General features: G+C 39.3%; 1 protein-coding gene across 1 annotated transcript in view; it reads right to left on the bottom strand.

Annotated features, from left to right (window-relative positions):
• Nucleotides 1-9,856: 9,856 nt before the first annotated feature.
• LOC311045111 (pituitary adenylate cyclase-activating polypeptide type I receptor-like) overlaps nucleotides 9,857-16,497 on the bottom strand; it is a gene marked incomplete at both ends in the record, with an annotated part of 31,619 nt that continues 24,978 nt past the window's right edge. Inside the window, 7 exons of the mRNA XM_084056921.1 lie at nucleotides 9,857-10,066; nucleotides 10,382-10,423; nucleotides 12,025-12,154; nucleotides 13,368-13,462; nucleotides 13,798-13,867; nucleotides 14,174-14,234; nucleotides 14,874-15,027. Of these exons, the coding sequence (XP_083913047.1) occupies nucleotides 9,857-10,066; nucleotides 10,382-10,423; nucleotides 12,025-12,154; nucleotides 13,368-13,462; nucleotides 13,798-13,867; nucleotides 14,174-14,234; nucleotides 14,874-15,027 (762 nt within the window). The remainder of the gene's footprint in view (nucleotides 10,067-10,381; nucleotides 10,424-12,024; nucleotides 12,155-13,367; nucleotides 13,463-13,797; nucleotides 13,868-14,173; nucleotides 14,235-14,873; nucleotides 15,028-16,497) is intronic.

Below are 16,497 nucleotides of genomic sequence, written 5' to 3'. Positions count from 1 at the left end.
ATTTACACTAAATGCTTTAATGTGATCGCTCTCGACAATCTCGGGGTGTAACCTAACTTCTCCCTGTACCATTTTTACTATTTCTTTATGAAAGAAGAACGTTTGCAAACTCTACAGATAACAAAAGAGGGGTAAATCAATCAGTTACTGCAGATACAGAAAAAGTCAGAATAGTTGTACACCGAAGTATTTATCCATGATAATGATATTTATTTTAAAAAATGTACAGTCAATAGTATATCCATTCATAAAAACAAAGAATGTATTACGGTATCTTTATGCGCTGAAAAGATGGTGATGCTCTTGAGCCAATTAGGATGTATCTTAATTTCTCAGCCATTCATAAGTCTCATTTTGTACCCATTTTCTTGTATATATTGTAAGTGATAGTTCTGTGACAGATGTACGACTTTATTATCAATTGACGTTAACTCCACGCTTCCACTGACGTGGTGAGTTCCATAAATGTAGGTGACAGTGGGCAAAGTCTGGCACAATTTCACCTCTATGTTTCTGTTGAGAAACAATAGCAAGTAGTGTGGAGAAAACCCTAGACATAATGTTGTCATCATTATCACCTTGCTGAGATGAGGCATAGCTTCATAAAAATAGCTTCATAAAATATAAGACAATACAGTCCGTCTGCAGACAGCCAGAATAAAAACAGGCACTCTTGAAATGGACGGCTCATTTTGAGCCCATCTGTGTATTTCTACGTTGGGGACGACAACGCACATCTTGCAGTTACTTTTCAAGGCAACATATGGTGTTAACAAGACATATTGACACTGTGAATGTCACTGTTATTAAGTGCTCTAATAGGCACAGATACAAGTAGTTGCCAAGATAAAGCAAGCATGTCAGTTAATGAGGGTTACAGAGTGGCCACTAACTAATTTGATTACCGCAAAAACAGAGAACTGTTGACTCTTCTCTGATGCGAACCCAACACTTGCGGTGAGGGAATCTGCGCCTCTTGTGCCCTCCAGATACCATGTAGATTGTCCTCCCGCCTTAGGGAATATGCCACTCATCAAGTCGAGCTATTTTCGGTGAGCGTCACCATCACACAATGAAGCATAAATTGGGCTCCATACTGGCATGAGGCATTGCTTAGAAATTGTGCTGTGTGTGCCTGCACGAGATGACATGAGGTTGCTGTAAAAAAAAAAAAAAGAAAGAAAAAAACCTTGCTGCTGCTTGTTGCTGTAATGTGTTCTATCACCAGCCGTCACTCTGGGTCCATTATTACTAGTGGCTCAGATGGAAACGACCATGTCTCAAAGCTGTTACTGTCTGTGAAAATAACAATAGGAGCTCCCTCCTCGGGTGTGTGTTTGCGTGCGCTACACCTCTGTTCGCCACACGGTGGCAGCTAATTGTCAGATTTTCTTTTTGTTTTGTTTCCTTTTCTTAGCAGTGTGAGTGGTGAAAATGAAAGGGAGCTGTTTTGACTGATGTAGATTTGCGCCGTGACTCTTATGTTTTGGCACTCGTTGTTGTCTTGGGGGAGGGGGAGATGAAGAGCTAGTTTGGCATGGTCCACCTGTTTAATTTTCTTTTTTACTTTTTTTCTGTGTATCAATTGTCAACAAGGTTAAGTTATTTATATTTTATATTCTGGCTGACCTGAAAAATGCAGGCTCATATTCTTGTGTTACTGATAAGAAACCCAAACACTCATTATGTTCTGGTAAAAATCATTTTGGGTTTCTAAACAATACACACATACTGTACAATGATTTTTTGTATACATGTCAAAAAAATCTATTGAGAGGTTTTTGCTTAAATGTAAGCATATCTTTTCTCCTTCTGGTTGTTACATGGGTTTTTCTTTGGCACTTTGCCTGTGTGTAGTATTATGAGTGTTCAGTGTGTATGAATTCTATTGACCTCTGTGGAATTCTGAATGTACCATTGTTGCTCAGCTGCTCTTAATCTTTGCCTGCTATCAGTTGCCATTGTGTACAAATGATGTCTCTTCTTAATTGTGTGTGTGTGTGTGTGTGTGTGTGTGTGTGTGTGTGTGTGTGTGTGTGTGTGTGTGTGTGTGTGTGTGTGTGTGTGTGCGTGTGCGTGCGTGCGTGTGTGTCTATATACTGTACATATGATCTTGATATAGGATGAAGACCTGTACTATTTGTGACTGTGATTTTGTAGTATATTCCTGTTTGTGTACTTTCAGTGTGCGACAAATGAAACTCTCTATGTCCACAAGAGATTGCGTATACATAATAGGCGCGTGTGTGTGTGTGTGTGTGTGTGTGTGTGCGTGTGCGTGTGCGTGCGCGTGTGCGTCAAAGAGAGAGAGAATCTAAGAGCATGTGTGTATGAAAACATGTGATGAGGATATAAAACATACAGTAGATGTCCAATATGTGTATAATCAACGACCAAAACTTGTGTTGGACCTGTAAGATGGTATACAGTTTGTCATGTATCACATGCGTTCTGGTGTCCAAAAATAATGTCCAAAATTAACATGTTGTAAAGCTGACTGCAAAATAAATCTGTCTGTGGTGAATTACCTTCTTGAGACTACGGTTCATTTTCACTTGGCCAGTCATTGCAATAGGCAATGGCATTCTGATCTGGGGGAATGATTTCTGAGGAGAGATAATCCTTTAGTGATCCCTGGGGAGAGAAATGAGCAGCAACAACAGTAAAAGTGACACCTGTGGAATATGTACGAGTAAGCAGAGATGGGCAGTGTTTTGAATACATGTAGGCCTATTTGAAATACGTAGTTATTTTGTATTTTGACATTTGTATTTGGCTGGGATGGAAGAAATAAGATTAATTAGGATGTAATTTGTATCAAGATACATTCAGATCTTGTATTTTCTGTATTTTAAATACATAAAATACAAATATTATGTCATTTTATTCTCAAATTAAACATGTCACAGACTGTTTACTGTATACTGTGGATAAATATTTTTTTTTAAATAAAGAAAAACACTATGTGAGATAGGTCACTTCTACTCTGATTGGCTTACCCACTCTCAGAACAACTGCAACAACAAATGAGAGGCAGAGTAGGGCGGGTCCTGAGACGGACTTCCGTCTTACCTTGCCTCAACTAGTGAACGAAGCCTCATGGAAATGTCCTTATGCATTAAAGATGATAACTACATTACTGCATAACCCCAAAATGGCCAGACAAGCCTAATATTAGATTAGTTGTGATGCTATGTGTGAGTATCGTGATGTCAGTATCCTGGTGTCATCCTGGAATCAGTATGAGTATATCCTGGTATCAGTATCCTTGTGTCAGTATCCTGACAATATTCTCCAAATCTCTGTGGTTCTGGAGATAAGGCAGCATGCGTGAAAAAAGGAACATGTCCAGCTGAATTTTTACAGGTGCAAAAGAGTTGACTGCCACCAAAATCATTTGATGTAGACTAGGGCTTTTAACCCATTAAGACCTGAGGCCGATTCTCTGCTTTCTAAATGAGTTGTTATCACACTTTAAGGATTTTTCTAAAAAAAATCAAAAATAGTAGATGTACAAGCTCGCAAGCCTTGATGACGTGGGCTCGAACTTGCGAACTGTCTGTAGCAGACGCAACCGATCAAACACACCTCCCCATTGCACCAAAGCACCAAGCACTATGTACTTCTGAAGTGTTCTTCTGTATGCTAGCCTTCAAAAGGTCAAAGTATTATTACATTTACCTATGGTCAGACTGGGAGCTGAACATGTAAACTCTGTGCTGAGAGTCTCAGCACTACACCATCATAGTATACCATCTCTCCTTCACACTGAACAGGTACTATAGTAGTCTACTAGTGTTCTACTGTTCTTTTGTATGGTATAGCCTCAAAAGTCTGGGACATGAACAAGGAACTTATGTGTTCCAAGACAGGTCGCTAGACCACTCTACTATAACACCTTCTCACCAGACAAGTACTTTACTTTAACGTTTTGAGGGCTAACAGACAAATACATTAAAAAATAAATGTACAAGTTACTTGCATACTTTATTCTCCTTGAGCACCAGTCTAACATTTCTGGTTTTATTCAAGGAACCTAGCGTTTTTATATTCCTATTACCTTCAAAATTCAAGTACAGGGAGCCTGGGACACGAATACGGAACTTTCATGTTCAGAGACAGGTCACTAGACCACTACACTATAACACTTTCTCACTCAAAGGGTATCTGCTAGTGTTTTTGAAGTAGGCCTATATTCTTTTGTAGTGTTAACCACAAAAGTCTTGGGATTCATACATGCGCATTAGACCACTACACCATCACACAAAAGACATGTCACCTAGTCATTTATATGTAACCCTGTTATTATTTTGGGTTAAATAAAAGAGTCATTATTTGAAATGGTTTGTTACATTTAAATATACTGTGAAAGAGTTACTATTGTATGTGATTTTTCTATATTGTGACATTCAGGTTTATTGTTAAAAGAAAGTGTTATATTTACCTGTAGTATTGTATTTAGCTGTGGGTTTATTTTATACTTACTGTACTTTATTGTATTTTATTTTGAAGCTTAACTGTGATGTTTTTAGTACTCAACGGGTTTACTTATCGTATAAGAAGAAGCAGAACCAATCAGGAGTGAAAGAGTAGTCAGGTGGTGGGAAGTGAGAGATCAGAGAGACGAGATGCCGATAAGAAGCGAGTGAATGAATGAAAATATAATAGAAACGTGACCCTGTACATCCAAGAGAAGGATTACAAGGACTTATTCCATCCTACTAAAAGACTGTGGAGCTAAGTTTGAAACTTTAGACTCGTCGTCGGAGCATCACGTCTGTCTTTGTGTGTGGAACTGTTTGAAAAGAACTAACTGTGAGTAACTATTCTTTGAGCGAGGACGCCCTCTTCTGGACACGATGGTGAACAGGCCTGCAACGTGGGGTTGGGTTTTGTTTTGTTTTCATGTAGATGCTGGCTTAGGTTAAATAGGTTAACTACAGTGCACTTTGAGGTATTTGGTGAAACATTGAATGTGATTATATTTGGTTATTTTGAAACGTGTTGTTCTATTTGCTCAGATAAGCTGAACTGTATTTTGTTTTTTATTGTCACTTTATTGTCCTTTTTGGGCAAAGGCCAATTTGAATTTTACTTTATGCCATTTCCCCTTTCCCTAAACTCAATTCCATTTTTCCCTCAATTAATTCATTTACTAAAACCCTTAAAATTCATGTCCTGGTGTCTGTCAAGTTACTTCAGGTATAATTCATTTAAACTAATAGAATTACAAAAGAACTTGGAACCCTTCTCTATATTTCATGGGGATCAGATGGGCTACATAAAGTTTTGAAGTGCTTGTTTGTATGATAGCCTCAAAACTTAACGACATAAGGTCTGGGACACGTACAAGGAACCTCTGTGTTCAGAGTCAGAGCACTAGACCACTGCTCTACAGCACTTCCCCACTCTACTTGTCCCTACTGTTTCTGAAGCCTTTTGTATTGTAGGTTATCCTCAAAATGTAATATAGCAGGCCTGGGATTCAAAAATGGAAACTCTGTGCCGAGAGACTACACACTAAACCAGGGGTCTTCAACGTTTTCAGACCAAGGACCCCCTAGCTGAGAGAGAGATGAAGCAGGGACCCCCTCTATATTGTATAAAATTGTGTTTCAGATAAACTTTTGCTGCTCTTTTTTCCCTCTACACCTATAGCTCTTTGCCAAAAATAGCCGATCTACAAGCTCACAACGCCTCGCAGCGCGAGGCGTTGTGAGCTTGTAGATCTGCTATTTTTGGCTAAAGTTCTCCTCAGAAAAGATGCTAGGGTTCAAGTGGTTAATGTAAAAAAAAAAAAAAAAAAATCTCACACAAAGATTTGGTGGACCCCCTGTAGTAACTCTGAGGACCCCTTAGGGGTCCCGGACCCCCTGTTGAAGACCCCTGCACTAAACCACTGCACCCATACGCCTTCTACACCAAACATTTGTCTCCAAGTGCTTTTGAAGTGTTTTATGTTAGCCTTCAGAATGTTTAAAGGTAGGGTAAGTGATATTTTTGGTTAAAACAAAAAGTATTTTGTTAAAAGGTTAAAATGCTATATTCTGATAGTAATCATTGCTATAGAGTGTTTTTTCAGTAACAGATGTCTCCCTGTCTCTCCAGCTCTTTAATAAACAGAAAATACATTTTTCGGTAGGTGTCAAAATCTCAGCCAATCAGGAGAAAGTACCCATTTTTAAGCTTAATTTGTATAGTGTTCCACTTCCAATTTTGCATGCTCATTTCTTAGTGTCATCACTTCCAATTTCACTTGTTTAATCTGTATCCTGATTGAGTTCTCTGTCCTGGTTGGATAAAATTGGAAATGAAACTGAAACTGAAACGAAAATGCATTTTCTGTTTAATAAAGAGGTGGAGAGACAAGGAGACTCCTAATACTGAACAAACACTCTATAGCAATGAGTACTATCAGAATATAGAGCTATTTAACAATTATTTTAACCAACGCAAATCACTTACCCTACCTTTAAGTTGCAACAAGAGAGATTGAACAAGAAACCTGAGATTGAACAAGAAACCCATGCGCTGTGAACCATATCACTAGAGCACAACACTTCCACATACTGGTGTCTGTGTCTCAGCAGTTATCCTCAGTTTGGTATGCATTAGGGCACAGACCCCCATAACTCAGAGAGTGTACAAATGGTACACTCTCCCATTTGGTTCCTAGCTATCAATAATTTAGCTCGGGACCCGCTGGAACACCTTCAAGGACCCCTTGGGGTCCCCACTTTGAGAACCACTGACCAAAAGTATGTCACTAGCCCAACAACAAATGATCAAATAAGGTGCATCCACTATAAAACAAGGTGTTGATTCAAGCACATTGTATTCACAATGAAGTGCATTACCAATGCTCCATGAAACATTGAATGCTTTTGCCAATTTTATCATCACAGCACAACATTGTAACCATATCCTTTACGAAAAGTAAATGCAATAAAGTCTGACACGATCTAAAAATTGCCATCATCCATGCCAGGAGGTATGTAACGTATGTATCCGCCTGTATTCGAACCCGGGACTCGCATGTCAAACAAAGGTTAATGGTATACTTATATAATACATAATAACCCCCCCCTTCTCCATTGCAATTGATTTAGTGATGGAATGTATTGAAAATTTGGAAATATAAAGACAGAGATCTTACTATACTGATTTTTTGTATTCTTCTTTTTTGCTGCTATAGCATTACTGGCAAGACGAGGAATTTCAATAAACACAAGATGTTAGAAGACACTAGATGTATTTAGTGTTCAAACACCAACATCAAAATTTGGTATTCTCAAAATAATAATGATGATGATGATAATAATAATAATAATTATTATTATTATTATTATTATGGTAACACTTTACTTAAAGGTTGGGTCTATAATGCATTACAATCGCATTTAAAATGGATTATAACTTATAAGGCATTTTAACACTTGTTATAAATGCTATATAATCATTTATGACAACTTACAGTATAAAAACATTTATTACGTAAACAAAGTTAGTGTAGTTGATCAAATAGAATACATTTTTGGTTCAAATGTTTTCAAAAACATTCTTGAGAGCAACGTTTAGTTGTAAATTACATGGTGTGTTTGTTTACATGGCTGTCATATTGGATACAGCATAAAATCAAGCAGCGCAGGTTGATATGAGCAGGTGTTCTGATTAGACAGCGGTCTGTTATTGAGCTCATCGGTCATTATCCAGAAATAACACACAACTGACTTCAGCGACCAATCAGAATCAAGCATTCAACCAAGCCATATAATAAGCACTTAAAATACGTTATTAACGTTATAAGTTGTCACACATGATTACTATTATTATTATATGCCTCATGCAGTTAGGTTTTTGAGCCAAGGTTTTGAACAATGTTAACAACTCATCATCAAAAACACTTCCGTCAGCCTGTGACACTGAGCTTGACACTGTGCAGATGTGAGAACCCTCTCCTCTCTGTTCTTTTCCTGGTGTCACGTAGAAGAGAAATGAGAGGGTTGTCACAACCAGCATGGGTCTAATGATAGACGAGGAGAAAACTTAGTGAATATTCATGAATACAGCACTTCAAAGACTTCTCCTCGCAGGCAAGCTTCAGGATACAGTCGCTTCACAAAATACTGTATGACATTCGGTGAGATGACATGCCAATGTACTGTATGGAAGATTGAGATACACGCGCACGTGTGTGTGTGTGTGTGTGTGTGTGTGTGTGTGTGTGTGTGTGTGTGTGTGTGTGTGTGTGTGTGTGTGTGTGTGTGTGTGTGTGTGTGTGTGTGTGTGTGTGTGTGTGTGTGTGTGTGTGTGTGTGTGTGTGTGTGTGTGTGTATGCACGCACTCACTCATGCATACTCATGACCTGGAATACAGTCAGGCAGGTCCCTCTGGTTCCCAGTGATAACGCCAGTGGTGGAAAGTAACTAAGTACATTAACTCAAGTACTGTACTGAAGTACAAATTTGAGGATTTTTACTTTACTGGAGCATTTTCAATTTTCAGTACATTTACTTCTACTCCACTACATTTCGAGTCAAATATTGTACTTTTTCCCCACTACAATTATTTAAAAACTTTAGTTACCAGTTACTTAGATGTAAGTTTGATTATTACAACACATACATTAACCACTCACAACGCAAAGCGACACGTTCTGAGCTTGTAGATCTGCTATTTTCAAAAGAGTTTTATACATTCTGAACACATAATGACTACTTTTACTTTTGGTACTTTAAGTATAGTTTGATGCCAATACTTTTGTACTTTTGCTGAAGTAAAATTTGAATGCCGGACTTTTACTTACAACAGAGTATTAATGCATTGCAGTGTTGATACTTTAAAAAAAATGTGAGTACTTCTTGCACCACTAGATAACACACTGTAAATAAATCCAGTTTGCACCAACGAGCTCGTGTTTAATGTAGGCCTGTTACAATTATTACATAATCGCCTAATCACAATTATTTGAGATAATCGCAATAACTTTTTGCATAATCGTCATAATCATTTTAATGTTGAAAAATGTTAATACATTTTTGAAAATTGTGGAAGTAGCCAAGCTTGTACATCGGCTATTTCCACTATTCATGTTTCTTCTTTTTCTTTTGTATAAAGTTATTAAATTATGTGTCATATCTGCCCTGTACACCTTTTGTTTTCAAAGCCTAAAAGCTAAACAGAAATGTAATTTTTATTCATAATGAAAACACAATGAAATTGTTAATCGCAGTTATTTGAGCGACAATTAATCGTCAAGTAAAATGTCATAATCGTGACAGCCCTGGTTTAATGGAAATGAAAGCCTTGCCCCTGGCTTCTTCGTGTCAGCTCTTGCACAGATGAGCAGCCCATGAATGAGCAGCCTTGCAACAACAGTAATATCATTCATGACCTTATCAGAAGCAGTCTGTCTATTATAGATTCGACCAGAACCGCATCTTTCACTTCTCTCTGTCATTTCACAAACTGTTCCCTCCTTTTTAGACCCAAACAGAATTACAAAGCTGTTTAGATCCAAGCAGCAGTCTGAGTCACTCACAACAGTGTGGAAAAAAATACCTTGGGTGGATGGAACTGAACACCAGCTCAAACATTGTGAATTCATGGTCTGCGGTGTCGCCTCAAAAAAAAGAAAAAAATCTCCAATCAACGACCAGCATTTCAACTTTTCTGGCTTGTAGAAAGTAAACTTTGACAACAACACAGCATTCCTCTGACCTGAAAACAATGTGTGTTTTCTTTTTCTGGAACAGACAAGAGCTGTTTCAGATTGAGAGGAATGTTGAAATGTCAGTTCTGATCATAACAATGATGTTTTTGTTGTCGTTGCTCTACCTGGGCCCTCACAACATTCCTAAACCCCTGTCGTGTTGGTGCGGGTGGAGGCCCCGGAGTCAGCGGAGAGGTTGCTGGAGGAGGGAGGTCTCCGGGACCCTCCTCCTCCTCCTCCTCCTCCTCCGCGGTCCAGCATGGTGACCTGGGTGAGGGAGATGCGTTGCTTGCCACGGGTCAGGTGGTTTTGTGAATAACATCTCCACAGCCACCTCCGTAGCTCTGTTTGGACCTGTGCATGCAGGGCAGCACATACAAACATACACAAATAAGTTCATCCTCTAACACGTAGAAAACACATACTGTGCACACCCACATGCTGTGAAAAAGGATTAATGACAGGACTTTATCAATCAAAGTGCAGTGAGACATTTGAAAAATGTATCACGGAGACAGAAGTCTGTGACTCTGGATATAAAGTAGTTGACTCTTTAATGTATTATACATGTATTGTAATGTATTGTAAATTATGCTCTGGCGACACATCGCTCACATTATGAAGACTGCAGGGGTGAATGCTAAATAGTATGCATAGGCTAGCACTGACCTCTGCGTTCATGAAACAGTACAGCAACGCAACCACAAAGCCCTGCAACACAGAAGGTTTAACTGTTACGACGGTTTTGAAAACGGCAGTACCCATTCATGATAGCAATAACACCTATACACAGTACGATCCTGAGGGTTAATTTCACTCTAAAGCAGGGGTCTTCAACGTTTTCAGGCCAAGGACCCCTTGGCTGAGAGCGAGATAAAGTAGGGACCCCCATTATATATTGTATAAAATATTTATTTTTTCATAGATTTCATAGGCAGCTTCATCGACTTGTTTCACAGCACTATCATGTTGGATTCATGTTAATGTGTATTTCCAGACATTTAACCATGCACCTAAACCATACTTAGTAAACCTGACCTTTCACTCTGTACTTAGTCTGCTCTTTTTTTCCCCTACATCAAACCACGAGGCGTTGTGCGCTTGTAGATCTGCTATTTTGGGCTAAAGTTCTCCTTTAGAATAGGGATGCTTGGTTGAAGTGGTTAATGTAAAATCACACAGAGATTTGGCGGACCCCCTGTAGTAACTCTGAGGACCCCCTAGGGGTCCCGGATCCCGGACCCCCTGTTGAAGACCTCTGCTCTAAAGAGTGTAAAGATTTACCCGTAAAGGGTCCACCTAAAACTTGGACATTAACCGAATTAAAAATGGGAAAATGTCTGTCATTTTAGATTCCTTTGGCTATTCAAAAATAGCAGATATACAAGCTCATAGCGCGTCATTTCGTGCCACGCTATGAACTTGTAGATCTGCATTTTTTGGAAAAATCATGCAAATTTGTGCAAACCCTCGAATATATATATATATATTTTAAAGCGATCATTTTTAAAGGGTCTACACCATGAATTTTAACTTTTTCTTCTTTTTTGTTTGTTTTTGGTCTCCCCTACCTCTCTTCTATCCTCAAAAATACCCCAGTTTGAACACTCAGGCTTTCACAGCAAATCTGGGGTTTTCTGTACATTGGTCTAAAAACAGGCCAAACTGATTTGGTCCCCCTGCCTACGTAGGCAGGGGGAACAATTCCTCCCGTTTTTCAGTTCCAACCAAAAAAAAAAATATATTTTTATTTTTCGTATTTATTTCTTCTTTTTTTTTTTTACTTTTTCCACACAGAACCAGGAGATAACATGCATACAAACTGGCTCAATAGCGCCCCGTGCCAAACAGGACAATGTGGTATTGCAGGTGAAAGTGCTTTATAAGCCAGAGAGAAGTTAGTTGGAATGAGTATATCTGAGGCTTGATTTAGGCTCAAACCTTTTGAAAAACGTTCAGGGACATAAACAATATGATATTAAATATTATTATTATTTTTTAAATTCATGGTGTAGACCCTTTAACTCAAATCTTTGCTTCTGTGGGTTCCTTCCTGGCACAAAACATTTTGAGATGCGGGTCAGGGCCAAATACATATAATTTTGGGTGGTCCTCGACATGAAAAAGTAGAACCACTGATATAGCAACATACGTTTTTCAGAAAACTGTTAGGATTCAGAAGACATTTATAAGAATCGGCCTCAGGTCTTAATGGGTTAATGCTGTGGGTTTTACTGTGTAAACACAGATAGACAGTAGTTTTCTAAAACGTCCCATTTTGTCCACCGCTGTCCCCTAGAGACAGTTTGCACCTGAAAGGAGCCGAGTCCCAACTCAATGGAGAGTCTGGCTGCCACGCCAGTGTTCTCTGGCAGGAAGGCAAACACAGTGTAGTGCATCCCAAACAGAGGGATGAGGAACAGGGTGGATTTAGCCAGCCTCCTGGGATAGGAGATAAGGGATAGACAGAATGTGTTGTGTACAAAAGGAGAGAGAGAGAGGGGGGGGGGGGGGGGGGGGTGGTACAGTAGGTAGATAAGAGGTAGAAATAAGAAAGGGACAGAAGGGCAAAAAGAAGACAAAAGAAAACTACTGTGAATGTTGAATGAAAGGAAAGTTATCTTGTGCCTTATTTTAAAGTTTGGAATGCCGGCTATTGCATCTGCAACCTTCATGACTCAAGTCCACCAGGCTGGCACACTGAAAGGAACGTCTATATATACCAGGGGACACTATGACACATGACAATGTAAAGCCTGGCAAATGTTTTTTTTGTGGCCCGTTCAGGGTCGCCACCACACGGTGAAGGTATTTATTCTCATTCAATTCATAGCCTACTTGAAGTAAGGATACGTGACAATGTATAGACATGTCTCTAGTTTCATACAGTACATCCCAATCCTTACAGTCTTTAAAAAATGTACATCGAAATAAAGCAGTTTTAGACCACCTGAGGGGTCATTGGCCTGGTGGCCTACGACCACAACTGCTGCTGAGAAAACCTCTCTTTTCAAAAGTAATGGTGTAAAAATAGTTTTAATACATTTTATTCCACTGCAATGGAGGATTACGTTTTATTCCATGTTTCGTTATTCCACAGTTTTCCTGTATATTATATCACATTCTTATGAAAGATTCTGGTTAGACCAATTGACAATATTGCTTCTACTGTGAAATTCTACTCTGACTCTGAAAGTGACACTGACAATCAAGCATGAGTGTCAATAAGGTCAAATTAACTTTGGTGTTTTATAAAATTTCACTTGACAACGCTTAATCAAGATAAAAACTGAGTGAGTCAGTCAGTGTATCAAGGTCAATAATGTCATTGTCATGTCAGTATCAGGGTCAGTATCATATCAGTGTCATGGTCAGTATCATGTCAGTATAATCATGTCAGTCATGTCATGATACTGACCATTTTACTGACCATGATACTGACATGATACTGACATAATACTGACCATTTTACTGACCATGATACTGACATGATACTGACATAATACTGACCATGATACTGACATCATACTGTGTTTTCATGATGAGCTCAACAGATCATGAGTTATTTTAATGTTCGTTAGAGAACATGCCAGTTCGAGCAATTTTTGCAACAGACTAGATTTATACTCCTATTGTATCATCTTGCACAGCTTACATGAAGTGTCCAGTGTCATTATTTCCACCCATAGCTGGGGATTTGAGTTTCTGGACGAGAATCCGGATCACATTGATGAAGATGACAATATTGACCTGGCAAGGGCACACACACACACACACACACACACACACACACACACACACACACACACACACACACACACACACACACACACACACACACACACACACACACACACACACACACACACACACACACACACACACACACACACACACACACACACACACACACACACACACACACACACAGTTGAATGAACGAAAGAGCTTTAGCACCAACAAAACCATCTAATCTCCTCCTACAGTGATTATACCATAACAGAGCAAACTAATATGTATTATTAAAGTCCATGGCATAAATAAATCAAATTAGATAATGATGCAAGCAGAACCTGTTCTCTTACCAGCAATGAGGCTGTTATGGGTCCTTTAATAATCCACCAAATGCTGACATTGTCTGTGTCATCCCAGCAACTGCAATTAAAATCAGCCACCCAATACAATTAACCACATGAACCCTAGCATCCCGATTCTGGGGCTATTTTCGGCAAAGATATTTAGAGTAGAGTGAACACAGGTGAGGGCCTAGTATAAACCCCTGGGGGACTCTGGTAAACTACAAGAAGTATAGGGTTTAAACATTTAAGATGGATACAATTAAAGTGAGACATACTGTAATAAAGGTAATATATGGTGATACATGGTATTAAATAATGATAGAGTATAGTCCTGTACATACAAAATATATTTTACATAGACATTATGTACTGTATAACATACCCTCTGTTATCAAAGAAGTATCTGGTCAGCACCCATATTATAAGAACTGTTGATGGGAGCCCTAGAATGTAAAATCACAAGTAAAGATTTCATGTCGTGTGCATATTATTTGTATAAGGCAGTATTTCTCAACCTTTTTTGGGCCAGTGCCCCCTATCCATTATCCAGGTCCCTTACCACCCCCACACCCAATAAAAATGTAAGCTTTACTTTTATTGTGTATTGGGTTGCTTATATAATTCATAAAACATCACATCAATTTCCAAATATCTGTTTTTTTCCATTAAACTGGACTGTTTGTATGTGATTCTTATGTAATTCATTGGCCTACTTCCCAGGAAGAGAAAAAAAGACTGTTACGATTATATGTAGAATTGTATGGATGTCAGGCCCTGTCACATCAGGCCCCTCTCACAGCACTGAATGGTAGGGCTGTCAGCCCTGTCGCAGGCCCTGTCATTTTACCATGGTAGCATGGTACCATGGTAACATGTTATCATGGTAACATGGTAACATGTTACTGACATGACTGTTTACTGACTGACTTATACTGACCATGATAGTGACATCATCAGTATCATGCCAGCTTAATATACAATGTACCAAAAAAGAGAGATTTTCAGCAAGCAAAGCCGTCGTCGTACAACTGCATGGGCTATAGACTATGGTTAGAAGTACCCCGTTTGTCGCCCTAACTCACCCCATCCAATTAAGATGTACCACCAGAAGTACTTCCTCTGAGAGACAAAGGTGAGGGCCAACAGCGTCTGCAGGTACATACCCTCCACCAGCAGCCAGAAATAATTTGCCAGAATGCTAAACTGGAAGAAAGCAACCGCCAACTTGCATGCCACCTGGATGACGGCAAAGAAAAGCAAAGCAAAGCAAAGCGAAGAAGAGAAAAGAAAAGCAAGGTTAGGTTTAGAAGCATTAGACATGGGGTTTGGAGATTTCATACTGTAAATACTGTAACGTCATTATTTGTGCTGATGCAATGTGGTTTGGTCAAAGGCAAGCCTGCTGGCCGGTCCTCAGACAGATCATTAAGTGCCTTTACTCGCATAGCCTACAGTATATGACTGTATTTTTTTTGCTCTGCTTTTCTTATCTATGGCCCACACATCAAAGGCATGGTCTGTTTATTAACACATGGGGGGAAGACTTTTCATGTGCCTTTCTGTTATGCATGCGTGCGTCATTACTGCATTTGAACTACTTTTGTTTTTAGGGCAACATCATTGTGTGCCCAATGTTGTTGCAAAAACCAGATGTATTGGCAAAAGAAAACTGAAGATTTGTGTTTAGATGGAACATTTATCTAAGCATAAAAAGTCCTTCTCGGCGTCTCACAATGGAACCCGACAACAGACTAATAAGGTGTTGTAGTGATGCCCATGGGCAAATAACCTTTCTTCATTGACCCAACAGTGGCTTGCTCAGAGTGAGCACACAGTCACAGGGGGCTCCCCTGTGTTGGAGGTGAAAGTGTCTTGCTCAGGGACACGAAGTGACACGAAGGCTGTCATTGTTTTGTAGCATTGTTTGCGTAGCAGTTTGTAGTGATTTGAGGGACCTATTTTTATAAAGAATAGCAAAAGTCATGAACGATCGAACCGAAAGTTGAATCACACACTGAGGGGCCTCGAAACAAAGCAGAGCCAAAAGATATCTCCATATTCTTTGCGCTTCATGGCGCAATTTTGTTAGAATGCATAAAACACGTGCTGTGATATGTTTTCAAGCTTGAGGGATTCATAGCATTGCAATTCATGCCTCAAACCAATCCACCTGCCCAAAAGTCTTGTTTGTTTAATCTTTCACCATATTCTTCATCCCAGCTTTTGGCCGCTATAATGCCTCAGGGCCTCTGTCCAAAATCCATCCAAAACATATTGCGGCTTTGAATACATATACATATATTTCAGGTTTTGCAAAGACTTATAACTGTTTGAATAAGGTGCTTCATAATTGCAAAACGGTAAAATGAAAGGATGACAAATCTGTGATTTGCAGGTGCCACAAATGCCACCTGGCTTCCCTCTCCACATTACTGAGAAAGGATTTCTTCCACCATTTATGGAAATACATCACAAATCAATGGAAATTATACATGTTAATTGTTAATAAATGCAGGGACGTGCACAGATAGACTCTAGGTGGTGCTACAGCACCTGCCCTTTGCCCTCTTGACCAGAAGTGCCCTTTTGAAAAAAAGGGGGAAAAAAGTTTTTTTCTTCAGTTTAACAGGGGGTCCGGGACCCCTAGGGGATCCTCAGAGTTACTACAGGGGGTCCGCCAAATCTTTATGTGATATGATTTTTCTT

The sequence above is a fragment of the Gymnoscopelus microlampas genome (genome assembly GCF_963454915.1).
Source record: "Gymnoscopelus microlampas genome assembly, chromosome: 5".
NCBI classification, from domain to species: domain Eukaryota; kingdom Metazoa; phylum Chordata; class Actinopteri; order Myctophiformes; family Myctophidae; genus Gymnoscopelus; species Gymnoscopelus microlampas.
Note: the sequence above shows the minus strand (reverse complement) of the source record. Positions and strands in the feature narration are given on the sequence as shown.